General features: G+C 56.0%; 1 protein-coding gene across 1 annotated transcript; it reads right to left on the reverse strand.

Moving 5' to 3' along the window:
- Window positions 1-36: 36 nt before the first annotated feature.
- Window positions 37-27,983, reverse strand: FAM163B (family with sequence similarity 163 member B). The gene is made up of 3 exons (XM_081065211.1): window positions 27,694-27,983; window positions 3,278-3,393; window positions 37-2,641 (listed from the first exon to the last, which is right to left on the reverse strand). The coding sequence occupies exons 2-3, from the start codon at window positions 3,368-3,370 to the stop codon at window positions 2,240-2,242; spliced, it is 495 nt and encodes a 164-aa protein (XP_080921337.1). The 5' UTR covers window positions 3,371-3,393; window positions 27,694-27,983; the 3' UTR covers window positions 37-2,239.
- Between the last annotated feature and the right edge of the window lie 9 nt (window positions 27,984-27,992).

Raw genomic sequence — 27,992 nt, forward strand, 5'->3', positions numbered from 1 at the left:
ATGTCCGTCCTCCGCACCCTCCTTTCTGCCAACACTTATTGTGAATGGACTGTGTGCCAGGCTCTGTGCCCAGTGCTTTGTGAGCACTGCCTCGCTTACGTGTCCCAAAAGCTGTATTAGTATCATAACCACCCCTCTGTGTTGATGCTGAGACGGGAGGCCCAGAGACCTCAGTCACTTGCCCCAGGTGACCCAGCCTGTCACCCACAACTGCTCTCTAAGAGCTCTCCAAGAGGTCAGTGGTTCCCAGTCTTGGGAGATGGACACAGCCACCCTGGGAAACTCGAAAATGAACGTGGCTTGATGTGGCTGCCCCACTGGGCAGAGCCCTGACCCCCTGGGCTGGACTGGAGAGGGAAGGCTGGCTCCACCTGGTACTGGGCTGGACATAGCCCTTCCCAGAAAGTTCCAGAGAGGAGTGTAGACTGGTCTGGAGTCCCAGGTGGCCTGCAGATAGCAGCATGGTGGGCTGGAGGGGAGTTTTATTGGCTTCTGCTGTTCCCAGGGAGCAGGCAGCTTCCCCCAGGCCCCATGGTGGAGCTGAGTGAACTCACGTGGACGGTGCTTCATTTCAATTTGGTCTATGAATCTATACAGAGGATAGAGACCAGCGAAGGAAATAGGAAACCGGAGCAGAACAGCCGCAGGCAGTGCCAGCTCCTCACGCTCACCTCCCCCTGCCCCCCACCCCCCACCCCTAAGCTAATGCATCAGAAACAAACTCTGAGGAAGGGGAGGTGTGAGTGGAGCTTTGGGAAGCTCCGGGATGAATTCCATTAGCATGTCCAAACTGAGGCAGGAGGAGAAAGGAGGAAGAGGGGAAAACTGGAGACTGCTAAAAATAGTAAGTCTTCACTAACTCCACTCACGTCCAGTCCAGCCATCTCAGCTCCGTGGCACTTTCAAGTAAAAGCAGCTCAGGCTGCTCGTGGCTCACGGGGCTCACGAAGGGCCATTTGCCCTCAGAGCTTGTTTTTTAGGAAGCCAGGTGGCTGGGGAGCTTGGTCCATCTTCCTGGGCAGAGACAACGGCTAGCTTATCCTACCCTGGAGCTCCATGGCTGGGCCCAGAGGCAGAGAGAGCCCTGGAGAGGGCAGGGGGCTCTGGGGACCATGCGTTGGAGAGAGCATACTGCCTCTACCTGGGTCGGGAGCTGCATTCCCCACAGTGGGCACCCCTGGGTTTGGGGCATTTCTCCAGGGTGGCCATTGGGCATCATTTCCCCAGCCGGGTTGAGGTTGCCGAGAGTGGGCTCCTGGGGAGGCCCCAGGCCCGCTGGGAGCTTGGTGGAGAGTGGGCTCAGTTAAGGTCTTCACACAGAGCAGGAGCAGGGCAGGTGTGGCCAGGACCTTGCTCCCAGATCCTCCTGAGAAGCAGGTGGCGGGGGAGAGCCCCGGTCTGTCTCCCGTGGGGACCAGAGTTTGAAGGGCTCCCGGAGGCTGAGGCCTAGGATGGGAGGGCCTGTCCCAGGTCTCAGGGGAGTTAGTGGTCTTTTAGTCCCTGGTCCACAGCTCCGTCTACCTTCCATGTCAGGGCTGAGGAACAGGCTGTGTATTGTAGTGTGGACATTCCCGAAGCAAGTGGTTTGGACATGGCCTCTTCCTCTTACAGCAAAAAGCCAGTTGGGGCTGTACATCCCCAAGGCCCATCCACCCCTGAAACTGTCCCTTCTAGGGGGGTCTGCAGAGAGGCCAGTTCAACCTGTGTCTCAGCCGCCTGGCACTGAAGCCAGAGGTGTGTGTGTATGTGGGGGGCAGACAGAGGCCCCCCGTTCTGGTTGGCGGGACAGAATAATCGGTCAGAAATTGCCAGGGAAGCCTGGCTGCAGGGCCCTGAGCCTCGCGGTGGCCACCCTTCCTTGACCAGGTAGGTAGACTGAGGCCCACACGTGTAGGCCATGCAGCCACCACGTAGCTGGGGCTGCGAGGGGAGCTACTTTCCATCACACCTGTCGTCTCGGCAGGGTGGCGTCAGGAGCCCTGCCGTGCTCTGCAGTCCTCACCCGTGCTGCGTCGCATCACGCCCGCCTCCCTTCCAGCCCTGGCGACCCTCAGCCCGGCCACATCTGCGTTCACTGCGCCTTATCCCTACAGCGAGCCCTGGAGCTCCTGGAGGGCAGGGCCCAAGGTCCCCCAAGCCTGGGGCCCTCGGGATGACAGGGATTTGAAGAAGGCTGGGAGGAGCTCGGGGCCAGGCCTGGGGCCAGGCTGGCGTGCTGTGGGGACCCCTCCATGGCGGCTCAGACGTCGGTGCTGACGCTACGGCTCCGTGAGAAGGCCTCCCGCATGGCCGAGAGGCGGTTAGGGTTCAGTGCCTGCAGGCCCCCGAAGGTCGCAGGCGCAAGCTCGGTGTCCTCCTGGCTGAAGCTCTTGTAAGTCACTCGTTCCCCGCCATTGGGCACGCCCTCGTCCTCGGGCTCCTGCAGGAAGAAGGTGGGCGGCTCGTAGTAGGAGCAGCTGCGGCAGAGGGCCCGGGCCTGCGGCGACTTCTGGCTGAAGGATGTGGACGCAGCCGGGTAGAGTGCAGGCCCGTTGGTCAGCACAAGGTTGCGGTTGGCGTGCAGGGGGGGCAGGCTGGGGTGCCCGGCGAAGTCGGGCTCCTCCTCGTCGTCGTCCTCCTCGTCCTTCTTGCAGCAGTAGTACTGTGGGCAGAGGGCGGGTGACCCCGGGCTGCCCCCCACCGCTCACGACACCACCCACCCGGCATGGGCCTGGCTCAGACCCGTGTCCCTGTAACTAGCCCCTAAGGGCAGCTCCCTCAGGGAGCTGACCGCTCTGCAGTGAGGGATTCTCACAGCAACGGGAGGCAGGTGAAATTACCATCTCCATTTTGCAGGTGGGGAAACTGAGGCACAGAGGGGTCAGGCAGCCCGAAAGTGGCAGGGCTGGCGTTCGAGCCCAGGCAGTCTGGCCTCAGCTTAGTTCATGGGCACTGGGTTCTGCCTTGGCCTGCACGTGAGGCCTTCCCTCCTCTCAGGTAGACACGGGGCCTCCGCTGGCCCTAGTTTGTGGGTGGGGGGAAGGGAGAGCACAGGCGATGAGCAGCACAGCCCAAGTGCTCACCCCTGCTCTCCCCTTGCCAGGTGTGTGCTAAGTCCCTTACCCTCTCGGAGCCTCCGTGTTTGGGAAGCCCTGGGCTAGGTAAGCCAGGCAGCTGTGGCGAGCCCCCACAGGGCAATGGGCCCCCACAGGGCAGTTTGCTTTGCACCTTCTTCAAAGCCTGACTCCGGCCCCATGTCCAACTTCCTGTCATGGGGGCTCCCGCCCCTCCCCCGTACCTGCAGGCGGCAGTAGCACAGAACCGCGATGATGCAGAGCAGAATCACCGTCGCCAAGATGCCCCCGGTTATGACCACCGTGCCGGCTGTCATCCGCCCCTTTCTCCATCAACAGCCTGCAACACACAGCAGCAGCCCCACCGCATTATAGCTTCCTCAGCGTCAAAGTCACCCGTTCTAGTTTAGACAGCTGAGGAAACACGTGGAAAAGGGAAAGGAACATCCCCCAGGGCACACGCAGGAGGCAGGAGGGGTCTGGCCGCCCTGCCTCTCCCTCTCCCAGCTCCGGTTTCCACTCCACATCTGTGGAAGGTGATGCTGACAGTCCCCACCCTGGCTCCTGGGGGTTTGTGACAATTTCGTGAGCGTGTATTTCAGTGCTCAGCTTAGCACTTTCAGTGAATGGCGTCCTTCCAGCCTGGCTGTACAAGCTCGTGCATTTTAAACTTACCCAAATGCAGCCCAGCTGAACACATGGTTCTGTAACCTGATTTTTCACCTAACAAAATCATCCTTATTTTTCCGTATCACTGAATACGGAACATATATCATGCAACATAATTTCTAAGCCTATGCCATTGTACAACATAATTGATCCCTTCTCTTTAAAAATTTTAAGTGGGGTAAAATGCATGTCACATAAAATTTGCCATCGTGACCATTTTTAAGTGTAAAGTTCAGTGGCATAAAGTACATTCACACTGTTGTGCTACCCATTTCCAGAACTTTTTCACCTTTCAAAAGAAAACCAACTCCGTTTTGATATGTAGGCTGCTTACATTTAAAAATATCTTTGAAGCCAATGTTTTACTACACGTCTTTACAGCTAAGTAACTGGAGCCACTTGAATTACAGAATTACAGTCCAGTGACTTTTTCAGGGTCAATTCTTAGAAGTGGGATTGGTAGGTCTAAGGAGGCACCCTTTGTAAGCTCTTTATTGTAGAAAATGTCACAGAAACAAAAGTCGAGAGAAGGAACAATGCTGTCGCCAGCGGCGCTCTTGTTAGCTTTTCCAGCCAGGTGTTGATAAACCCATTCTCAGAAGGAAAGCATCCTGACCTGTACCATTTGCTGATGTGTGAGCTGTCGGTATTCTCACCACGGCTGGTTCGAGTTACCAAGGTTAACAACCGACAGGCTTGCAGAATTCCTGGACGGTTAGCACATTACCTGTCACAAGCCAGAAGAAGCCGGCTTCTACACACACTGCCTCAGTTTCCCACAGCTCCTTTTGCTTTCTTTTTTTTTTTTTTTTTTTTTGCAGAGGGATGGTGTGGGGGTGGGATGGGGGGCAGTTGGAATATTTTAAAGGAAATCCCAGAGCATATCATAAATACTTCAGGGCAAAATCTGACAGGTGAGGACTTAAAAAAAAAAAACCCAGTCTGTGTTTAGCGTTCTCCAGTCATCTCCAAAATTACTTTCTACAGTTGGTTTGTTTACATCAGGGTCCCACTGTGGTTGGCTCTTTTGACTGTAGAACAGTTCAGTTCCCACTCACGGTCCACCCCCTCCCTGCCCCGTGGTGTTTAGAGAGGAAACTGGGTCATTCATCTTATAGAATTTTCCATGTACTCGAGCTGGCTGGGTTTCCTCATGTGGCATTGAGCACGTTCTTCTATCACCACTGGTCCTCTGAATTGGCTTCCTGTCACATCACTCTCAGGGCCCCCGGACTGCTGTCATGAGGTTGAGATTAAGCAGTGGGTGCAGCTGCTGTCAGCCCGCTTCTTTTGTTGTAAAGCCCCTCGACCTTCCACCTAAAGGTTTTAGCAGCCACTGGGGATCATTACCTGAGTCCATTGTTTCATGAGGGGTTGTGAATACTGCCTTTTCACGTGCTATCATTTCTTCCGCATTTATTAGCTCCGGTCTTCTCGGAGGAGTTTTCCTGACCCCCAGAGGTCATCCTAAGGCACAGTCCGCAGAGGGAACGCGTGCATGCTCACTCCCTAACTTACCAATTTGCAGAATAAGTTAGTGCCCCGCGAGGTTCGTGGTTGTTTTATAGCATCACCGGGATCTCCTGATTTTTCTGTATTTGATGCGTTTCAATCCACTGCAGCCATTACTCTTTTTGATGTTCAAAGGACCCCATTGGGACCGTGGGTTTTGAGTCCCCTCCAAGTTGGCTCTTGTGTCATTCAGGTGCAACCCCCTCACAAATCCTTGAGGACATTTTGCTTTTCGGCACAAGGTGTCCCGCTCATCGTACCCCAGACCTGGGACCTATTGTTTCTCAGCGACACCCTGGATCGCTTAGTGGGAAGTGGTTTGCAGAGAACACAGTCTGAGCAGCAGACATGCTCACTGCCCCTGGGCTGCCATCGCTTCTAGTCTTCTGCAGTGACCAGAGCTGTGGATACTTTTTTTTTTTTTTTTTTGCCAGAGGAAAATGAAACATGAGTTCGTACTGATGTTTCCACTTAAAGTGAGAGATTTCAGGGTTTTCATTTGTTAATGGTTGATGTCTAAATGACTTTTACAGTACCAGTCTTATTTTCTAATAACATACACTACATTACTTATTTGCATGTCCCTATTATGTATATTAATTGAAAAATAACATTACCAGTGTTTTTACTAACAAGTCTACTGAATAGAATTTGATTTTTGTTGCTGTTCTTATCCCCTTAGGGCTGTAGAGTAAAAAGCTGCTTCAAGGCCACTTGAAATAATTCTTCGTACAATTTTTTTTCCCACCAACTCAATACTTCTGTTCATTTAATCCAGTTAGTGTTCATTTTTTTTTTTTAAAGTTGGTTTAATTTTGATTTGTAGTTGTAGAAAATAAATACTTGGTTCCAAAGTCGAGCCTAAAACCAGGTGCATTCAGAGAGGTCTTGCGTCCATCCCTGCCCCTCCCCCACTCTGCCCAGAGGGAAGAGTTTTCTTTAATTCTGGGTTTATCCTTCCATTGCTTCATTCTACAAATACAAGCCAATACACATCTCCTTCCCCCTCTATGCATGTACTTTCTGCATTCCTTCGCTTCACCTCGAAATCTGCCCTACATGTAGCATATCTTCCCAGGTACATGGGTACCCCAGCGGTCCCTGCAGAACCTCACATGGAGCCTGCCCACTCTGTCCCCCAGCTGTGTTGTGCGCAGGAGCCCGGCGCACTCAGCCAGGTCCCACTGACGGGCATCCGTGCAGCTTTCCACTTTTTGTGGTTATAGGAATATGCAGTGAAGAGCTTTTGGTGGGCATGTTTCTAAAGTTTTTGCTAAACCTGCCAAAGACTTGCTGGAATCTGGGCCAATTTTTCCTCTTCCAGGAATGTGTGAGAATAACTGACAGACGGGGTTTTCGTTCAGAGACTCCAGGTCTGGCAGTTGGTAGGTCCGGAGTGAGAGGCTGAGCCCCTGCGCTGGGGCGGGGGTGCTGGGAGCGGGCTGGGGCATAGCGGTTCCCTGCAGATGCGTCTGCCAGGGCCAAGTGGCCTGGGAGACAGCACAGCCAGTCAGGACGAGCGGGACCCCTGTACACAGATGGAGGGGACGTGGGCATGTACTGACATGGAGGGTCTTGCCCAGGCAAAGCTGGGTCGGTAGCTCAGACCCCTGACAGACAGACAGACAGACAGACAGACAGAAAGGCAGATCCAGATAGACCCAAAGCAATTAGACAAGGAGACACAGACTCACAGACAGCTCCAAATTCAGACAGGCGCAGACAGGCAGACCCAGCCAGCCTGACCGACAGGCCGGAGTCAGGAAGACACAGTGCAGGCCACACAGACAGAGCAGGAGCCCGGGACCCCTGCATTCCTGGGCGGCCTGCCGGGCAGCTCTGACCTGCCCTGGCCCCTAGGGCGGCTGAGGCCAGCTGGCCCGCCAGCCATGCCGAGGGTGCAGGCTGACCGGGGCCTGATCCAGGGAGCTGGCTGTGCAGATGAGGCAGCCGGCGGGAGGGGGGACGCTGGGGCGGGAGGGGCCAAGCCTGCTGTCCAGATGCGTTTCACGCTCTTCGCTGAGGTGAGGCAAAGCAGAGCAGGCAGCCGCCTGCAGAGCACCCGACCAGACTGCCCCACGCCCTACCCTCCAGCAGGGCTCAGGGGGCACCACACCCACCTCAGCCTGGCCTTGGAGTGGCCGGAAAGCGGGCAGTGGAGTGGACCCCAGGCAGCCCTCCCCAGTCTTCAGAGAGGCCGTGGAGGGTACAATAGGCATTGGGACCCCAACTTTGCAGACGAGGGAACTGAGGCTCAGGGAAGGGCAGGGCCACTTCCAGTGATGCAGCCAAAGCCAGCAACCCATCAGGTCCCTGCGCACCATCCCAGCAAGCGGTCCCCATCCCAGCTGAAAGTCACACAAGCCCATTGCCTGCCGTGGGGAATCCAGGGCCTCCCAGGGCCAGGATCCCCATCATGAGGTCCAGCGCTTGTCAGGCAGGCCCCCTCTCTGAGGCGTCACACCAACCCCACAGGGTGTGGGCCCCTCCTTTGAAGATGAGCAAACTGAGGCCAGGAGAGGGGACGTGCCCAGATCCCAGCACCAGTCTGCTATACCATCACGGCTCTGGGCAGGCGTGTGTCCCACTCCCCCAATCGCCGAGCCCCACGTCTCTGCTGTGTCTCATGCCCTGCACTCCACGGTACTTTTGTAGGAGCACACTACTGCAGCCGACAGGGCTTGGGGTACCAGCCCAGCACCTCCTCCTCTGTGTGTCCTGTCCCTGAGCCACACGCTTAGCAGCTGCATTTGTACCTTCCACTACTACCTCTCTGACCACAGCTTGCTGAGGGGGGTGGTGACCGTGTGGCCCAGGCTGGACCATCAGCTCTGTCTCCTGGGAAATGTTACTGGGACCTAGACACTGGCCAGTCCCTGCTGATCACTGACCTTGGGGAGACACGTGGGTGCTGAGCCCACAGTCAGGGCGGCACTTCCAGCCCCGTTGAGGAGCATCAGAGGAGCTGGTCCAGGAGGGAGAAAGGACGGACGCAGGTGCCCCGAGAAAGCAGGCTGTGGTCCTGACTCACGAGCTTCCGGTTCCCTCCCCAAATCTGCAGTGACTGTGTGAATACGTCACCTGGAGTGCGTTTTTGCTATTTACACCCAAAAAGATGAGCATGGTTCCACTTCATCGATGAGGGAACTCACTGAGCGTGGGAGAAATCTGAGGGCATGCAGGGATTCAAGTCTGTGCAGGGAAGTTCAGTGCCTCCCCTGACACCCCAGCAGGACCCTGAGAACCAGCCTGGGTCTGCCTCCAGGTAGTGTAAGAACAGGGCTTCTCTGTGCCTCAGTCCCCTCCTCTGCAAAATGGAGAGAACATCAAGGATTCACCAGACGGCAGGGGTGCTGTGCTCAGACTGCTCCTGTGAATATCTGTGTCCCTCTCTGGGTCTAAACCCCCAAGTCCCTGAGGGTGCTGGGAGAGGCCACACAGCCTCCTCCCAGGTCTGAGATACAGACAGCCCCTCGCTCCTGGCTCTGGGCTGGGGGGGCCTCCAGCGGCAGGCAGCCTGGCGGCGTGACGGGGAGGGTGCCGGCGCAGGCCAGGCGCCCAGGGCTGTCAGCAGCCACGGCTCCGACACCCGGGCCCCGTCCAGCTGGAGCGTGTCAGCCTCGCTCTGCAGATACATGCACGCCCAGGGGCAACAACGTCCGCAACAGGCGCCGGTCCCGGGCAAGGCCCGGCCAGCAGACACTCGCGCCACGGCCTGACATCAGCCCTCAGTTAACTCTGAATGGCCCCTGAGAGCAACACGGCCTCCCTGGGCCCCCCCTCCTGCCACCCCTCTGCGCTTGCTGTGTCCCACCTGCAGGGTGCCCTTCCCTCTGGTTCTCCAGGGCCCACCCCACCATCAGGGCCCAGAGCATGCCCCCTCCTTCAGGAAGACTTCCTGGATTTCTTTAACACATACACAGGAGCTCAAAGTGCCAGTGCTGGGAAAGACCATGTCTCACAGCTCCAAGTGGGGTCGGGAGGAAGGCTGAGGCCAGTATAGGGGACTGGGAGGGGTGGTTCATTCGTGACCTCATATAGCAAATTAGTGGACAAGACGCGGCTAGAGGCCCCTTTCCCCAACTCTCACACTTTGCTGCCCTCGCTAAGCCTTTCAGACCTCCTTCTTATGCCTGTAGACTCTGCCCAGCTGGAAACTAAGATGACAAGGCGTCTGTGTCCTGCTTAAGAGGGCGGGCAGGTGGGGAAACATCCTGCCATACACTCACTGGCAACCCTGGGCCACAGGCCTCTCTCTGGGCCTCAGTTTCCTCATCTGTAATATGGGAATGGCAGGATTTAGACAACCAATTCCTGCCAGCTCAGGACTTGAAGGACGTAAGTTTGTATCCTTAACCATCCCTGCCTGTGAAGGATCCAGATGATCAAGATGCATGATAGTACGAGGTTCACGAATGTAAAACAATGCCAGTTGCTGGTCCAAGCAATGAATCAAGATAGCATCCCACAGGGTGGGCTAAGAAGGGAAGGGCTGCAAACGCTTGGATGCGTGCTTTCCCGGGAGCTTAGAGGGAAGCCAGGCTGAGAGTGGCTATGCTGAGTGACCAAGAGACCAATGAAGCAAGCACTTTGAGGCTCAGGGATAGACAGGGTGGTATGGCTTTGGGAAGGCCAACGGGCTGCTTCCTGGAGGAGGAGGCTTCTGAGCTGTCCTGCAGGGATGGCCGTCCAACTGGCTGGGCTGAGAGAGGAAGGAGAGGGCTGTGGGTGGAGGAACAGCACAGGTAAAGGCTGGCCGGCAGAGAGATGCCGGCAGGCCCAGGGACAGCCTGGTGGAGCCCGCCTGCGCACTGCCATCCAAGACAATTTGGCAAGTATCTCGCTGAATTGCTAATGTGCCCCCTGGGACCATAAAGAGTTTTAAAGCTTTATAAACAGCTTTGCTTCCCTGTCCCTACCCCTGGTTTTTACAGGGACAGGCTGTGAGATTGGGCCCCTCTGTACACCCCACCCCACCGCTATAGTCTGTGAGGAGTCCCCTGCTGATAGCCCTGCGTCTCCTGGGAGGGTGGGGGAGCCAGCCTCTTTATGAGCTCCAGGTGTCTCCTGTGGCATGAGGACCAAATGGCATGGTGCTGGGGGCGGGGAGCAGGAAACACCTGGCAGCACAGCCAGACGTCAGCCCTCCACCTGCCTCCCCCCTCAGAGCCCCCTGCCCTGGCAGAAGACTCCTGCGTGGCTCCATCTGGACCACGTATCCTGCACGTAGTTTCAGACTCTTCCATTTTCCTGTTCCTCTTGCTCCATCCACTCCTCCCTGCCCTGAAGACCTTGAGGACCAAGTCTTCTTGGTCCCCTGTCCCCACCCCGTCAGTATCTTGCACAGTGCAGGGCACACGGCGATGCTTAATGAAAGCTCTGTTTACCAGAGATGCCCAAGGAGAAGCCAACCTCTGCACTGGCCAGGCCTCTGGCTCATCTACTACCCCAGCAACTTCCAAACTCATGGTGCCCTCAATGCGGGTGTGGCTGCCCTGTAAAACACAGATGCCCAGACCTCAGTGGGTCTGAGTGGGCCCCGGAAATCTGTTTGCTTAACAAGCAGCCCTTCCATCCAAAGGATGGTGGTTCAGCTCATTTGCGGATGGGGAAACCAAGGCTGGGGAGCAGAGTGGCTAATATCCGTTGGCCAGGTTTGCTGCCTCCCATCAGCCCTTCCCCACCCCGTGTCTAGTTGAGGGCTTACAGAAAGCCAGCATGCCTTTTCCTCCACAAACACATCTGTCTGGTTCTGAGCGCTCCTGCTACCTGGAAGCCCAAGGCCCCGCCGTGCGCAGGAGTGAGAGCCACGCAGAGTTCCTGTCTAGACCTGCTCCACATTTGTTCCTCATTTCACGCTCCACGGGCTCCCAGATTCCTGCACTTGGTCATAAATAGACGGGTAAGTGCTCAGCAGCGCTGCGGCTGGTCTCGATATTATCCAGAGCCTGGCTGGGGGTGGGGCGGCGGGAGCCGAGCCTGGGGACCGAGAGGCAGTTTCCACCGGCACCCAGAGCAGAGCAGAGCGTCTGCCTCCAGGCTCCAGGGTCCAGGGTCCAGGCTCAACCCAGCTCGGCTCAGCCCCGAGAGCACAGGGCTCCTCAGACCGAGGGCCGACCAGGTGCCTGGGGGCGGGGCAGCGAGCCAGGCCTGTGGCTCCCTCAGGTCCGAGGCCAGAGAATGCTTAAACATGGGGATCAGTGCTGCCAGGTAGGCTGAGTAAGGCTGGGGAGCTGTTGTTCAGGAAACACCACGGATGCCCTGGGCCAGCCCCCTCTGTGATTTGGAGTCCTTGAGGGACCCCCAGAAAGCACACAGGGGCCGTGTCATTTTTTCCAGGCATTTCAGGGTTCCCGGACTTCCGGAAGCTCTCCCCAGGCCCCCGCTGAAGAGCCCCTCAGGTCTGCGCTGTGAGAGCAGGGCTTGCCTGTGGTTCACTGCTCTGTTCCCGCTGCCCAGCCCAGAGCAGGGCACACAGTGGGTGCTCGGCCTGCACTGAATGACCCGTTCACAGTGGGGGTCTCTGAGCTCTTAAAGAATGAACAAAGTTTCTTAGCTGGACCAGGGGAGCGGGTAGGGAGGCAGGCTGGGTATGATGGGGAGGGACAGGCTCCTTCTCTCTCTGGGCTTCAGTTCAGTGTCAGGGTTAATAAGAACAGCGGCAGCCATGGCACAGTGCTGGGGCCATCTACGTTAATCTCATTTCACCCCATGACACCCCAAGGGTGGCCTGACTTTCCCAGGGAAGAACAGGGAGCCACCCACCTGGACACACCCACACGCCCCAGGCCATATGGGGAGTAGGGCTCAGATGCCTCTCTTTGCAAGATTATTCCACCTCCATACTCTAGGGGTAAACTGAGGCTAGAAGAGTGAAACAACCCACCCAGCAGGCAGAAACTCGATCGGATGGACGCCGTGTCTTTGGGACCCTACCCAACTCACCATGGATGTGGCTGGAGTTAATCAGCCCACAGCTCTGTGGGCTGGGAGGAGAGGATTCGGGCAGACTCCAGGGCCTGGGTGACCAGAAGGCCCTAGGCCATGGCCAGGAAACTGGAGGAAGTAGGGATTTAGCCCACCCAGGCTGGCCGGGAGGCTCAGCTTCCCCACTGCCTGAGGAAAGCGGGCACCCCCAGCTGGGTGGCTTTCCTGGCCCCTCTAACACAGTCCCAGGCAGCCACTCTCCCCATCCTCAGGAACTTCAGAGCGTGGCGGGAGGAGCCCCTCCTGGCCTCTGTCAAGGAGCTGTGCCAAAGCCACCTGGGGTCTCCCTGGTCCTCTGGAGCAGCAGGCAGTGCCTGAGAGGTCCCCAACCCTGGTTATGCCAGTGGGCAGCTCAGCCCATAGGGCTCTTTTGTGAGGCAAGCTGCCAGGCCGTTCATGCCCTTCAGAACCTGCTCCAAAGTTAAAGCCCAAGTTGTCATTGCTGCTGTCAGGCCTGGAACCCCTGGCTCTGCTCACTGCCCTGCCTGCCCAGAGGAGTGGATGCTTGGGGTATAGCTAGGTGTGTGGTCAATCGAGGCTGGATTCCCCGGCTCTGTGGAGGCCGGATAGCTGTGCCCCTCAGAGAAGGAGCCTGGCCCGGGCTGACACCAGAAGTCTGCCAGAGTGAGTCTGAACTGCCCCTACGGGCCCCAAGGTGGTGGTGTGAGGGGGGATGGGAGGAGGGCAAGGCACCCAGTTTCTGGCCACTGAAATCATAGTGTCTGGTCCTGGGGCCCTAGCAAACCCAGACCTCTCCTGTCTGACCTCCTTGTGGTCTGAAATAAATGTACACGTCTGTGCAAAAGTTCACAGTTCAGGGCAGACGAGTGGCTCAGTTGGTTAGAGGGCGAGCTCTGGGCAACGGGACTTTGCCCGGGCTCAGTTGGTTAGAGGGCGAGCTATCTTTAATCCCCAGGAGAGCCTGAGCAGGGTATCATCACTTCATTTTACAGTTGGTTAGAGGGCGAGCTCTGGGCAACGGTTCGATTCCCACATGGGCCAGCGAGCTGCGCCCTCTGCAATTAGAATGAAGTCAATGAGCTGCCGCTCAGCTTCTAGGTGGCCAGATGGCTCAGTTGGTTGGAGCACAGGCTCTCAACCACAAGGTTGCCGGTTCGACTCTTCGACTCCCGCAAGGGATGGTGGGCTGTGCTCCCTGCAACTAACAACGGCAACTGGACCTGGAGCTGAGCTGCACCCTCCACAACTAAGACTGAAGGGACAACAACTTGACTTGGAAATGTCCCAGAAGTACATACTGTTCCCCAATAAAGTCCTGTTCCCCTTCCCCAATAAAATCTTTAAAAAAAAAAAAAGCTCACAGTTCACACCGCTCTCTCACAGGTCACACCCATCTCTCTGGCAGGCCCCTCCCAACTACTGAGGTTGGTGACTCCAACACAGTCGAGAAATCCACTCTTCATACAGATCTTCATACAGAGGTTACTTGGGCAACGCCAAGACCAGGGGTTCCTCCCCTGCCCTCCTGCCCATGCTGCCCCACGGGGTGTCTGGACAGGCTGCTGCCTCCTTCAAACACCTGGGTGGCTCCCCAGAACCTCACAATAGTAGTAAGTGCATCATCCTGTCTGGAGCACCACCTGTGCCAGGCAGAGCGTGAACCCTCACTATCTTTAATCCCCAGGAGAGCCTGAGCAGGGTATCATCACTTCATTTTACAGACAAGGAAGCAGAGCCAGAGGGCTGCACCTAGGGTCACACGGTCAGGGGTGGGGAGCAGGGATGAACTTGGGTGTGCCACCCCAAAGCTGGGGGCGTCTGTCTTTTCCTGTCCCAGCTTGCATGTAGGTGGGAGGGTCAGGGGGCCCCCATCAGACTATAAGCCCTGTGGAGGCAAGAACCTGCTTTGCCACGTTTCTGTGGTCCTCCCACCATCAGGAGTCAGTACAGTGCAGGGACACAGGGGGCTGTGAAATAGGGGTGGAGTGAATTGAGTTGGGGTCCCTTTTGTACAGTCCCTTTGCACTGTACAGGCCCTGAGAAGGAAGGGAAGGGACGGCACCTGGCCCTCTGACGCCCACCTCCCATATCTGCCTGCCCCCCAATGTCTCTTGGGCTGGTGGGGGCCAGGCCCAGAGCTGAAGGCCAGGCCAGCGTGGGGTCCCTGTCAGAAGGAAGGCAGAAGAGGTGGACCATTCAAGAACTTTCTGGGGCTGCAGTCTACAGGCCGTATGTCAGGAAACGAGTGGGAAGCTGGAGCTTGAGACCCCTGGGCGAGCCCCAGCTCAGCGGCACACAGGGCTGGCTTTTTCTGTCCCCTAAAAAGAACAATGGGCAGAAATTGGGTTTTCAAAACCTTTTCTGTTGCTTGACCACTTTTTTTTCTTTTTTTCTTTTCAATTTCCTTTTCCAAGAACTGAGCGCAGCTCCCGGTCCAGGCTCAGGGCCTGGAAAGCACACAGGAGGGAGTGCTGGGTCCGGATTCGTTTATTCAGCATATAGTACGTCCCGAGCTAAGGGCGCTGCCCTCAGTATTTTACTTAATTCTCATAGGCATTCTCTGCATGGGCACCAGTCTCCAGCCGTCCTTTCCCCTCCCCCATCCCCCTTTCCAGAAGCATCTACTGAATGCCAGCAGGGTGCGAAGCTCTGTGCTGCACTGAGGACATAGCAATGAATGGGCCCCCCTGGCCCTCAGGAAGCAGAGCTGTTGGCAGGCCAGATGCACACTTCTGGCCCAGAGCCATGAACGCTGCTCATATCTGGAGATGACAGAGTCTCACTGACCTCTCTCCTTGATATTTCCACTTGGAAGTCTGTGACGTCCCTTCTCTCAGGCTGTGAGCTCTGCGTCAGGGCCCATTTGGCCATGCCCGCCCTCTGTCACCAGCTCAAGGCGCTCAGTACAAGTCTCTAAAGAGATGAATGGTGAACCGTTCTGGGTGGGATGGGGGCTGGAGAGCTGGGGGCTGTTTCTATGAGTGTGGTAACAGGTGTTATTTCAATTACTTTTTAACAAAATGCGATCATTCCGTGTAGTCTGTGCTGCAGTGTATTTTCCTTTTTATGTCAGCACATGCAGAGGCATGGTTCTCCCCATCACCCCCAAGCAGTCCACCCAAGCGTCCCTCCACCCAAGCGTCCCTCCGGAACACAGCTCTGAGCATGACTCCTGGTGGAGGCCTGAGACTCGCTGGTGTTCCCAGCCCTCCACACTTGTCCCCGATTCACTGTTCCAGCCTTACATTTACTATGCCTGCAATGCTCCGCAAACAGGTCTGGCTAAGAGGTTTGTCCCCGGACCTCCTAACAACAAACTTTGCCTTGTCTTGTTTCTGGGCCTCTGCTGGTGGCATTCTATGGATCATGAACTCCCTCCCAGTTTTGCTTATTGAAATCCCTGGCTATCAGATGGCATGCTCCTTGAGCAAGCCTTTCCTGATCCCCAGCCTCTGGACACAGCTCCCTCTTCTGGGCTCTAGGAGCACTCACTGTCCGTATTATGCACAAGGCATTTATAATTTATCAACAATTCTACAGCAAATATTCACTGAGCTCCTACTGCATCCCAGTTTCTGCTCTGCGTCCCTGCCTTTGCAGGTTTCAGTCTTGTGGGGGAACACAGATGGGGCATAAGGAGGGACCATGCAGGGTGCTTGTGCGGGGATGGCAGCTGGGAGAGGTGACCTTGAGAGACTGACCTGGATTCTGAGACCTGAAGGACAAGAAGGGGAGAATGGGAAACAGCAGAGCACAGAGAAAACAATATATGCAAAGACCCGGGCACAGGGAGAAAAAGGTGGGCCCCAGGAGCTGGAGCATAAGAGCAGGAGGAGCAAAGGGCACCGCGAGGTCAGCGGAGACCTGGCTGCACAGCAGAGTCTGTTTGCACCTGAACAGCCTTCCCAGAGCCCAGGTCCTGATCTCCGCACCTGCTGCAGCTTGGTGCCCCTTCCTTCCTGAAACGCTTTCCAGATTGTTTGTCCTCGCCTGTGGACGCACACTGAGTCTACCTGAGGTCAGAGAAAGAGCCACTGGAAAGGATTCGAGGGAGCAATACTCGAAGCTCACACAGGTTCAGGAGTAATTCCTGCTCCCCTCATCACTCATGGAGCACTGGGGAGAGTACTCTGAGTGCTGCTCTGGTTTGGCCTAACAAATCCTAACAGCTAGAGCTGAAAGAATCAACTGTTTCCAAGTGACAACTGTGTGCCGGAACAAAGCCCACAAATATGTACAGGCGTCCAGCACCCAGCAGGTGAAATTCACAACGTCTGGCATTCAGTAGAAAGTTACCTGGCATGCAAACGAGCAGAAATGCACAATCCCTAACAAAGACAAAAAATTATTCAATTGAAACTAACCCAGAAATGGCACAGATGACAGATTAGGAGACAAGGACGTTAAAATAGTTATTATAACTGTCGCCCACATGTTCCAAACACTGGAGGAAAAATTAAGGAGAAACACAGAAGATGTTAAAAAGAACCAAATGAAATTTCTAGAAATAAAACAGCTACAATGTCCAAGATGAAAAATACACTGGATGGGATTAATATCCAATCAGGTATTGAAGAATAAAAGATAAATGAACTTAAAGACGACAATAGAAATGACTTAAAATGAAACAAGAAAACATATATAAGTAAGTAGAACTTCAGTGGGATGTGGGAAACTTCCAGTGGCCTAATATATGTGTAATTGGAACCCCCAAAGAAAGAGGGTTGCAGAAAAATGTGTAGAAGAAATATTGGCTGAAAATTTTCCAAATTGGATGAAAAATATAGACCCACTGGTCCAAAACATTCAACAAACCACAAACACACACACACACACAAATAAAGAAAACAACACCAAGGAAAATTATCATCAAATTGTTTAAAACCAGTGATAAAAGGAAAAAAAAAAAAACCCAAATAGAAAAAAGGGCACCTGACGTGCAAAGCAACCAAGGTAAGAATGACAGCAGACTTCGCGTTGGAAACAATGAAAGCCAGGGGACAGTGGGGCAGCATCTTTAAAGTACTGAAAAATACACCAACCTAGAATTTTCTATCCAGCAAAAAAAAATCTTTCCAAAATTAAGGTGAATTAAAAAAGCAGGCTTATTGTCTCCCCTTCTTGGCTATAAAGTCCTGGAGTGCAGCTCAGCTCCTTGCCAGGTACCCTGCTTGGAGCTGTCCCTGGCACATTCTTATTTTCTCCTTGGGTTTGGGTCCCCAGTGGCCCAAGCTCAGCAGTGGGCTGGGGAGCCAGCTGGGAAGTACTGTGCCCATGGGGGCCTGGGTGGAGTCCAGCTGGTCTTGGGGGAGGCCCAGGTCAAGTGGACAATGGCCCTTCAAGGGCTTTCCCCACCAGGAACCCCAACTTCTTGGACCCAGAACCTGCAGAATGCGCACAGGGACTGCGAGTGGAAGGCATGGTCCTCACGACAACCTCACATCTGTACTCACCTCACCTACCCCCACAGGAGTGTGAAAGGAAAAGAGAAATCCACGTAATGTTTTTAAAAACAACAAACCAAAAACTACCTATATTTTAGCTGTTTACAAGGTAACGGGCATTTTCCATGGCTATAGATGTAAGCTGCGTGGGCTGAGGTGAGGAGGTGGGGCTCTCCTTAACCCAAGAGATTAGGGCACTTTCTGCCCAGGAACAAGGCATCTGGCTACTGGACTGGAGGGAGGGAGGAAAGCAAGAAAGGAAGGAGTGAAACAGCAAGAAATGTCAGCTGCCCCTCCCGACTGTCCCCCAGGAGTGATTTCAATGGCTATTTAGAATAACACCAGTGTCTTTACAACTGTCTACTATAAGCTGACTTTTCAGGTACAGCTTCTCCCCAGAGTGAGTTAGGGAGACAGGAGTCTTTATCCTCATTCACAGATGGGCACCCAGGACCAGGGGCTGGGTTCACCAGGAAACAGCAGGTCGGTGAAGTGAAAATCCTGGCTGGTGGTCACCGTGTCCAGTCCCCAGGACTTCTGTCTGTGTCACCTCCTCAGGCTGCACAGCACAAACTGGGAAGCCCTGAATTCCTGCCCCAGCTGGAGACAGCCCAGGGAGATGGAGGTGGGTCAGGACCAGCCCTGCTCTGTTGAATTCAGGCAGAGAACTGTGTGTGTACGTATGTATGCACACGAGCGTGTGTGTGTGTGTTGCTGATGGTGAATGAAGAGCAGGTGAGCAGGGGCAAAGGTAAGTCAAACAGCCTGAGATCAGTGCACCTCATTTAAAGCAGGTCCAGCTTGTGCTCTGGGGCTTTTAGGTAGGTTTGTAGTGGGGGTAGGGATGGGGGGGCAAAGGGTGAAAGGATGGGCTGACAGCCCGAGAACCCATGGAGCTTGTGGAGGAGAGGTCCATCTAAGGTGGTGGGACCATGGACTCCCAGAACCTCAATGCCCCATAGACCATCCCAACGATGGTTGCTTAGTGTGGGGACAGAGCCCCAGAGAGCAGTTTCCAGGCTCTCGGCCTCAGGTGGAAAGGTGCTGGCTCGGGTAGTAGATGGCCATCGGCTGTGGCTAGTTGGCCATCAGCTGTAACCCTTGAGCCATTGGCCACTGACATAACTGCCGCCGCTGTGGTGGAGTCGAGGAGTCGTTAGTCGGTTGGCAGCAAAGCAGACAGCAGGTCGCATGTCATGTGAATCCAGCCTCCAGTGAGACTACAGTGGTGTGACTCCCCTACCTATGGCTTCGTGGGTGTTCCTTTTGGGCCTCACCATGCCCTGCGTCCTTATGTGGGGAGTGGGAGCTGAGACCCCACATGACACCCCACGTGACACTTAGAATCTAAGACTCCCCCAAATCTCTTCTCTTAGGTCTGGAAGGGACTTTGGATGTAAATGGTTGTCATGCGAGGACCCATGCGGGGTCTCAGCTCCAGCTCCCTGCATAAGAACGCAGGACATGGTGAGGCCAAAAAGGGACACCCATGGAGCCATAGGTAGGGGAGTCACACCACTATATTCTCGCTGGCGGCTGGGCTGGAGACACAGGAAGCAGGAGCCACACGATCCACAACCTGCCGCCCGCTCTCTGCCAACCAACCCCACTTGCTAACTAATCCGCGCTTGCTAGCTCAGCCACGGCAGTTATATTAGTGGCCAATGGCTAACCGGTAACAGCTGACGGCCAACTAGTCACAGCTGATGGCCAACTAGTCACAGCTGATGGCCATCTACTACCCGAGCCAGCACCTTTCCACCTGAGGCCGAGAGCCTGGAAACTGCTCTCTGGGGCTCTGTCCCCACAATGTTCTAATCACCTGCCCAATGAAACACTAATGGAACTGTTTCCTCTTGAAATCACAATTCAGTCACGACAGTCAACCCGAGTGGTGGGATCCCCAATTTTCCCCTGGGATGGCAGGAGGGTGTACCACATCTGGCTCCCAGCCAAATTGCAGGCTTTCTGCTCCTTCCTGGAGTCACCCCAAGGTCTCTCCCAAGTACAAACCACGAGGACCCCAAGGGGGGCCCCACCTGCCTGTGCCCACAACATCCTGGGGGCAGAGGCCTCAAAGGGCAGCTGTCAACCACTAGTCCAGCCCTCACCCCTCGCTCACGCACATTTCTTTCATTCATCTGACATAGTTGATGGAGCTCGATTGCCCGCCGGGCCTGCCTTGGGCACGGGGGCTGCTAAGGGCACTCTTGCCTGGCCTCTGCGCTCTCTGCCAGGCTCCGCCCCTGCAGCTGATTCAGTGACTCCTTTGTCAGCTTCTGGGGGCGACTTACCCTCCCTGAGCAGTCTTTGGTGGCCCAGACTTCAGCAAGGACGCCGCCTGGAGACATTTGTTTTACATCAATTTTTCTTTAAAAAAATTGGACTCAGCCATTTTTAAGTGAGTGTAGGCGTGTTGTTGAAAGGGCCCGTCTCGCAGATTAAATGATCTTTTCAAAACCAGTAGTTTCGTCAATGAAGGATGGCAGCAGGAAGCCCTGAGGCCTGGCCAAGAGCTGAGGCCTGGCCCAAGGAGACCGCCAGCCCTGGAGCTGCCCTCCGATGATGAAATTCCTACAGCTGGGAAAGGACGGGCGCTGCCCGGACAGACCCTGCCGCCCCCCACTGACCTCCGTGCAAATGGCTGTCCTCCTGCCACGCCAGCTGATTTCCTGTTCTGAACACTCCGAGCTCCTTCCTTCCTGAGGAGGTTCTGAATGTTTGCAGGGGTCACCCGAATAGCAAAGCAGATACCGTTTGTGGCTCTAACTGTGGGTTGTCTCCATCCAGGAAGAGGCTGGCTGAGGCCACTACACCCCCGGGCAGAAGACGCTGGCCCTTAGAATGGCACAAACACTTCCAGCCCCCTGACAAATATCTACCATGTGGCCCTGCCTGAGTGCTTGGGGTGGGGCTGGGGGTGGGGCTGGAGGCGGGGCTCAGCGCTGAACAGGACCAACAAGTGCTGTCCTCAAGGGACTCCCTGTCCTGGGCTGCAGACGGAGACCAGTGGGGATGAGTCACAGAGCCCAGCATTAACAGTGGCCTGAGAGTGTGTCAAGCGGCTGACCTCCCAGAGAGGTGGCATGGGGTTAGGGACGCGTCCCTGAATGGCAATAGCCAGGAGAGAACTTTCAGGCAGAAAGCAGAGTAGGCAGGAGGACAGCAGGGAGGAAGGCTCTGGGAGTGTTCCAGAATGGGAAGGAAGCCTGCCTGCAGGGGCATGGTGAGGGACGAGGTTGGGGTGGGGGTTGGCAGGGTCTGCTCCAGGCAGGGTCATCTGGGCAGCACCAGGTAGCTGGTCCTATCCTCAGCTGGGACAGGTTTTAAGCAGGACATCTCCCGCCAGCTGCAGGGACCCTGAGTTCCAGCACAGGAGCCATCCCACAGGCCCTGCCACCCACTGTGCCCAGGGAGCCCAGATTCTAGCACTAGTGGCAGTACTGCCATGCTAGTACTTGCCATGCTAGTACTGGGTATCGGTCGTCCCTGGGTGAAGTCCTCACCCTGCAGGAGGGTACAGCTGTCCTGTGTGTCCTGCAAACGAGGGCACAGAGAGGTTCAGGAACACGCCTAAGCTCACCAGCTGGGAGGAGTCTGACTCGGGCTGAGCTGTGGGGTCCTTGTGCCTGTTCACAGCATTCTGCCGGTCTCCTGTCCGCCTGCCCCCATGCCTCCTGCCCACCTTGCCCTCTCCTACCCTCACGTCTCGGGTTTGCCGACACAGATGACCCGAGAAGCAAAGGGCGCATGGCAAAAAGCAAGGTACACCACAGTGGCGACAAAATCGACCCCAGAAGTGATTATTCAACACGTGTCGTAAAACCAAAATAATAATAAAATAAAATAAAATAAAAATAGAAATGTTTAGTCATTAGAGAGAATTCTCGTGTGGGGAGTTCCATGAAGGTAAAATTAAAGTTGACTGCATTTTTAATTTTGTACATGGGTTTGCACTGAGCTAGGAGCCTTCTGTATCATGAGTGTTTTCACCAAACACACTCTGCACACCGGTAAATACCAGCAGCTCGCAGGTTGACCATTAGCGAGAAGCTGCTGTTTTTCTGGTGAAATATTAGACTCTTTTCACTGTCCTCCTTTGACCCAGGATTGGGTCTCATATCCCAGACCCAGGCCTCTCAGAGCCACTGCTGGTTTTGCAATGTTTCAAGGGCAGATACTGACAGGAGAAGATGTGTGGTTTCGGGATCCAGATGTAGGTCCTCCTTGAAGCCAGTGGGTCTGCTGGGCTCCAGGAGCCGTGGCAGGCGGGGGTGGAGGTCTCCCTGAGGAGAACAAGCATGTGGACGGTGCACGTGCCTTCCAATGGGACGAACAAGCATCTTTGCTTTGTCTTAGAGAAGTTCCCACATGTATCGAAGGAGAGGGCACTTGCCGATGCCAAGTAGAAGAGTTTGGAAAACAGTGCAGACAAGACATTTCCAACATGGTGAGGCGAGGCCCTGGACACGTGTCCCCGATGAGCTAATGGTGGTCCTGGTGGCCTTCTCTGGGACCTTGCTGCTGGGTTCCATGCTTCCCCGTATCCCACGTCCCCACAGCCCCAGCCTTTCATTTCCTGCCTCATATCATTCTTGGCAAAATAATGGGAGCTAACTCAAGGGGGATATGCTGGCAGGAACTGCAGACCCATCTGGCGAGTCGAGACAGGGCCAGCAGGCGGGGTAGGGGCTCTGCAGTGGGTCCCTTGCTTGTCTGCAGCACCCGGGGCAGGGTGAGCCTTTGTAAGCCTGGCAGAGGGACCACAGGATGAGAGGGGGAGCGACACGTGGGGAAACCAACCCGAATCGCAGCACAGAATGAAGCTCAAAGCCGATGAGACCCCTGGGAAGGCCCTGCTGGGTCTCTCCCCATCCTCACAGAGCAGAGAGGTGGCAATGGTTGGGGCATCTTCAGGGGGCCACAGGTTATCAGCCAAAGTCAACAGGTGGCCCACATCTCAGCAGTGGCAGAAATGCCCCATCTCTCCACCATGCCTGCTCCTCTCCACTCCCTACTCTTCCTTCAGGGCTTAGCTCAAGCTCCACCTCCAGGAAGCCTTCCCTGACTGTCACGGCCCGTGGCGTATCTATCTTCCTCCAAATCTGGGACACTTCCCACCTCACACCCGTGTTTCAATCCTCCGAGAATGGCCCTTGCATTCTATCCACAAGCGCATGTCCATCCTCCCTCCCCCCTCTTCCCCCTGTGGGGGTCACGCCATTGAACAAATCTATGAAAGCCACACAGCATAAGTGAAAACCCAGGCTGACCTACCTGCCTGGTTACTAACGTGGGTCGGGGAAACAAATGGGAGTGTAGGTGCTGATGTGGAGGGACAGCAACATCTGCTGATCAAAGGACAAGGCAGGAACACACTCAGAGGGCCCTGGTGCTGGCGTGGCCCATAAGCAAATGACTGACAGCTAAGTGCTAGGAGTTGGGCACAGCAGGAAACCGGGGTTTCCACTTTGTGAACCACAAACAACGCTGGATTGCTTGACTTTTCTTTTACAGTAAGCATGCATTTATTTTATTTACAAAAACCTTTTAATATATATTAAAATTTCGTATGTATGAATTAAAAATATTAGTAGTACAAAGGAGACAAAGCCCTGTATGCTAGCTTTCTGCAGGCAGACCCATTTTCCTGCTTTGGTGTAGGGTGTGTTTTCTAGAAGAGTGTGTCTCAAACTTCACTGAGCACAAGAATTACCTGGGAGCTTGTGAAAGCAGAAGGTCTGGCAGCGGCCTGACAACCTGCATTTCCAGCAACTTCTCAGGGGTGCTGGTCTGCAGACCACACCTGGAGTAGCTCTGTTCCAAACTTAAGCTTATATGATTTGTGCAACTAAAGATAGCAACTAATAACAATAAAGGACTACTCACCGGGGATCCAGGGCCTGAACCCAGGCCAGCTGCCAGGCAGGGTCAGCCTGGCAGTGTCACCTAGGAGGGGCCACCTTTGCCACTGCTGTTGCAGACAGAAACCGTGGACCTGGCTGGCAAGCACTGAGATGCAGGTGGCAGTCAGGAAGCCAGGGTGGTCCCACAGTGTGGGCTGTGCCTGCCTGTCAGGGGCAGGCCCAAAGCCATTCTGTGGCTAAGCCAGGAAGGGAACACCAGCCCCGGGGTGGACCTGGCCTGGGAGAGCGGTTTTTTCCTAAGGCCCAGCAGTGCACAGACTCCTGTCACCAGTCATCCAGCTGAGGAGTAAGCTGGCAGGCACATCCCACGAGATGGATGGTATTATTGTCATTTTACGAATGAAAAACCTGAGGCACAGAGAGGCTAAGTAACTTCACTGGAGACACACGGCTTGGACCTAGACATGGCTCTGAACGGCCCCAAAGGCTGTGCTCTCATTCCACTCGGCCACACTACTGACCTGTCCTCAGCAGCCAGGGAAGATGGTGGCCGAGGCCGCAGTCCTGGGAGCCTGCTTGTTCTGGGACCCGTGCCCCAGGCCTTGACCAGAATCCGCCTAGGGCTCCCAGCTGGCCCCACCTTCTCCCACGTCTGCCACCTGGGAAAGCCAAGCACAGTGGTGCAGGGGACTGGCCAGGCCCGGCCAGGGCCCACTCCCAAGGAACTCCCCCGAACTGGGCTGGGAGCTTGTTCAGGTGACAGACAGTCACGTTAGCCAGGTGAGATCAGCAGTTCTGACACTTGGTTGATGCTGGAACAGAAAGTTCTCCTTGAGGCCCACGTCCTCCCCGGGTGTATCCTCACCGCTTATGCTTGGCCCTTCCTGTGTGTCCAGCCATGTTCCTGTCTCCGGCCAGGAAGGGCGTCTGCGTGGGCACCACGGAGGAGTGTTAGAGAAGCGGTATTTGTTCTGTCCTGGGCCGTCTCCCATCACCCCACAGGTAGGGACCTCAGTGGTTTAGTGGTTCCTGCCCACTTCTCACTGGACTCAGCAGCCTCCTGCCTCCATCTCACCCCCCACGCTGCAGCCTGAGCGTGTTCTCTAAAGGCCAGAGGTGGCTCACCTGCTGGCCGGGGCTTACAGGCCTTGACTGTTCTGACAACCCCCCACCCCAGGCCCCAGGGCCCTCACCAAGGTTGTATTTAATCCTCCAAGGCCCCCAGAGAAGGAGGGGCCACAGTCCTCATTTCACAGCCCAGGAGCCAAAGGCCCAGGGTTCCATGGCTGGCAAGGAGCAACACCGGGCTTGGAAGCCAAGCTCAGCCTGCGTTCTGGGCTCTTGCGTAGCCCACCCTCCCGGCTGGGCCCCTTACGTTCCCCCTGCAGTGCCCTCCATCCTCAGGCAGCCCCAGTAAGGCCTGTGCGAGGCTTTACCAGTTGGAGCCCAGTCAGGAAGAGGCCTAGTCCCAAAGGGAACGAAGGGCTCTGGCTGGGGACAAGAGCACCCGTACCCAGGAGCCCCTCTGCTCAGCAGTGGAAGGAGAGGAGCTGGCAAAGCAGAAGACACCGACCTTGTCAAATTCCCTGCGAAGCAAATCCTAAGGGACAGAGACCCCACAGGGAAAGCCAGCTCCAGGCGCAGCAGCACAGCCAGGCTGAGAAGCCTCAGGCGCATGGCCTCAGTGGAGCTGCCCCCGGGAACAGATGCTGAGGGTTCTCAGTTGCCCACCCTGTGCCTGTGGGGAAGGCAGAAGTATGCCCATTTTCACACATGAGGAGTCCGAGTGTTTTGCCCAAGGGAGCCCGGAACCCACTCTCTCACCTACACAAATTGCCTTTTTACTGACGCACAGATGCGGACTAGCTCTGTCGGGGAGAGTGGCAGGGTCGGAGCTGCGCAGAGAACAGGACAAGGGCCGGCTGCCACTCTGCCTCGCCTCCTGCCCGGAGAGCCTCGAGTCAGCTGTAATTTACTGAGATGTAATAAATCTCTCCCGCTCGCTGGCCCCTCCCAAGCGCTGTAATTATTCCTTGCTGGATCCTGCTGCCATCACTCGGTGGAGCAGGCCCACGTGCCAGGAGCCCAGAGGCCTCTCGGCGGGAGTGGGTCCCGGTGCCATGAAACCTCCTGGCCAGCCAGGCTGTGTGGCTCACCCAGAACCAGCACCAGGAATCGGCAATTGAGACCCAGCCTCCAAACATGCAAGACCAGAGTGATCGCCTGAGTGCGGAGTGGGGTTGGCAAGACTGGGGGCTTGGACTCAGGTCAGCCCCTAGATTTCATAACCGCTCTACACAGCCCTGATACTGCAGCTCCTCCCAGCCTCACCCCTCCATCAGGGCTTAGATGAACAGGGCAGTAATGGTCCATCAGGGACATAACATGATCTGCCCCATCATTTCTCTGATGGGAGACAGGTCTAGGGAGGGAGAGTGACTTGTCCAAGGTCACCCAGAAAGGCAGACAGAACTGGAATAAGTCTTGGCTCCTTCAGCTTGCCTACATTTCCCTGAGTGCCCTTGTTCACGTCCCACGATTGTGCTGGCATAAGCAATGTATGTCTGGGGGCTCAAAGCCGTCCCCTCCCTGCTGGAGAGACAAGCATGGAGAAGCTGTGACAATTCCGTGTGCCAGTGCTCCAAGTAGAGAGTGTCAGGGTGCTTCAGGGAGGCCAGCTGCTCCTCCCAGAGCTCCCCACACCGACCCCCTGCATCTGGGGTCATTGAGGCTGGGAGATTCTGTGGGTCCTTCCCAGACCCCCAAACCCTTCAGGAGGCCATTTCCAAGCTTTTCAAGTGAATCTGGACCAGTCAGCCCCGTTGGAAAGTCAGTGGATGGGGAGACGGAAACTCAGCAGGACTCAGGGCACAGGGTCACCCTGTTTTTTCCATCATGCAGGTGCTCAACACACCACTGCCAAAGGCAGAGTGTACAAAACCCCACATTGCCTGAGCCCAGACTCAGGAGTGAGAGATTTTTCACAAGTTCCAGCACCCCAGCAGTTTAGAAAGCTTGTAGTCAGTGCGCAAAGGATTAAAGTCAACCCTGCCTCCCAGCCCAGAAGCTGCTTGCACCCACCTGTGTAGGTAAGAAGAGCCCTGGTCATAGATTCCATTTTCAATGGCCTTGGGAGAGGGGAAGGTGGAAGGATGGGCACACATGATTTCCTAGCAAGCCTGAACTTTCTTGGGGCTGGACGTTCTCATTGCGCCTGAAACCCCTAAGAGCCTGATCTGGGCAGAGGGGAATGCTGGGGGGAAGGCTGGCAGGGTGACCCCTCTGGCTTTCCTGAGCTCCAGCTTCCTGGGGAACAACCAAGGGGGCAACGCTGGGGCTAAGGCTTCCTGGACGCTCCCTTATCCTTAAGAAAGGTCAGTGAACTTGCCCCTGGAGAGTGTCGTCTTGTAGCCACAGGAACAGCCATGAGACATAAGGTGGCAGGACCTCTTGGGCCCACATGGTCCCTGGCCTTGGGACTACAGGACACCGAGTGGGGTGAGATGGCAGAGCCGGGAGTGTGGATGGGAAGTCTCTCCTGGATTTTTGGTGTTTAGAGAGTCTTTTCATTTCCAGCGGGAAGAACCAAATGACAGTCTGGGGCTCCCCCTCCCCATTTAAGCAGAGATTTCAAACAGACAAATGCGGGCACGAGGTGGGTGGTGGGTGCAGAGGATGGTGTGTCGGAGGCCAGCTCTACCACTTACGTCTATGTGACCTTGGACAAGTGACCAAACTTCCCTGAGCCTCAGTTTCCTCATCTGTCAAGTAGGGCCAATGCCCCGTTTCTCATGGGCATCCTGCCAACTGAATGAGTGATTACGCAGGTCCAGAGCCCAGCACAGCATCTGGCAGAAGGCAAGCCTCAGTAAATGGTCCCAGCTCCTGGCAGCAGAGAGAACGAGGGCCAGGCTCCTCTCTGAAACTTTCCCTCCCCAGTTTCCCTTGGCACAGTGGGTGACCCTGTCTCTCCCTGGGCCCTCGCTGCCCACCTGCGTCTCCGTCCACAGCCTCCTTGACAGGGCTGCACTTCGAGGGGGCCGGACACGGGACGGGTGAGGCGGGCCAGGCACCTCTCAGTGCAGCGCTGCCGGGACAGGCTGCTGGGGACGCCCCGGCCGCGGTGGGCACCCAGTGGGCGCTTCCCGCCCGCGCCCTCTGCCCTCCGCCCGTGACTCGCGCGCCCGCGCGGGCCCTTACCTTGCACCATGGGAACGGCGGCGCCCCGGCCCGCCGAGGACTTGGACGCACGTGACGGGGCGGTCCGGTGTCCGTCTCGGGCAGCGCGCAGCTAGTGACGGCCACTGGTGCCCAGGCCACCGCTGCGGTGCGTGCCGGGCGGGCGGGCCAGGCGGGCGCTGCACAGGCCCCGGGGGCCGGCGCGGGGCGACTGCGCGCCCGGGGGGGCCTCTCAGCTCCGGCTGGGCCGCGGCTCGGACCGCGGGGAGGGCGCCCTGCGAGCGGCTCGCGCGCGGCTGCAGCCTCGTCCCGGGCGCGGG

The sequence above is a fragment of the Rhinolophus hipposideros genome (assembly GCF_964194185.1).
Source record: "Rhinolophus hipposideros genome assembly, chromosome: 11".
Taxonomy (NCBI): domain Eukaryota; kingdom Metazoa; phylum Chordata; class Mammalia; order Chiroptera; family Rhinolophidae; genus Rhinolophus; species Rhinolophus hipposideros.

Bases quoted from the DNA above. Each gene is read 5' to 3' on its own strand.
- FAM163B (XM_081065211.1), bottom strand. From the start codon at position 3,370: ATGACAGCCGGCACGGTGGTCATAACCGGGGGCATCTTGGCGACGGTG. The intron at 2,642-3,277 runs GTACGGGGGAGG...CTCTGCCCACAG, and splicing joins TGTGCTACTGCCGCCTGCAG to TACTACTGCTGCAAGAAGGA.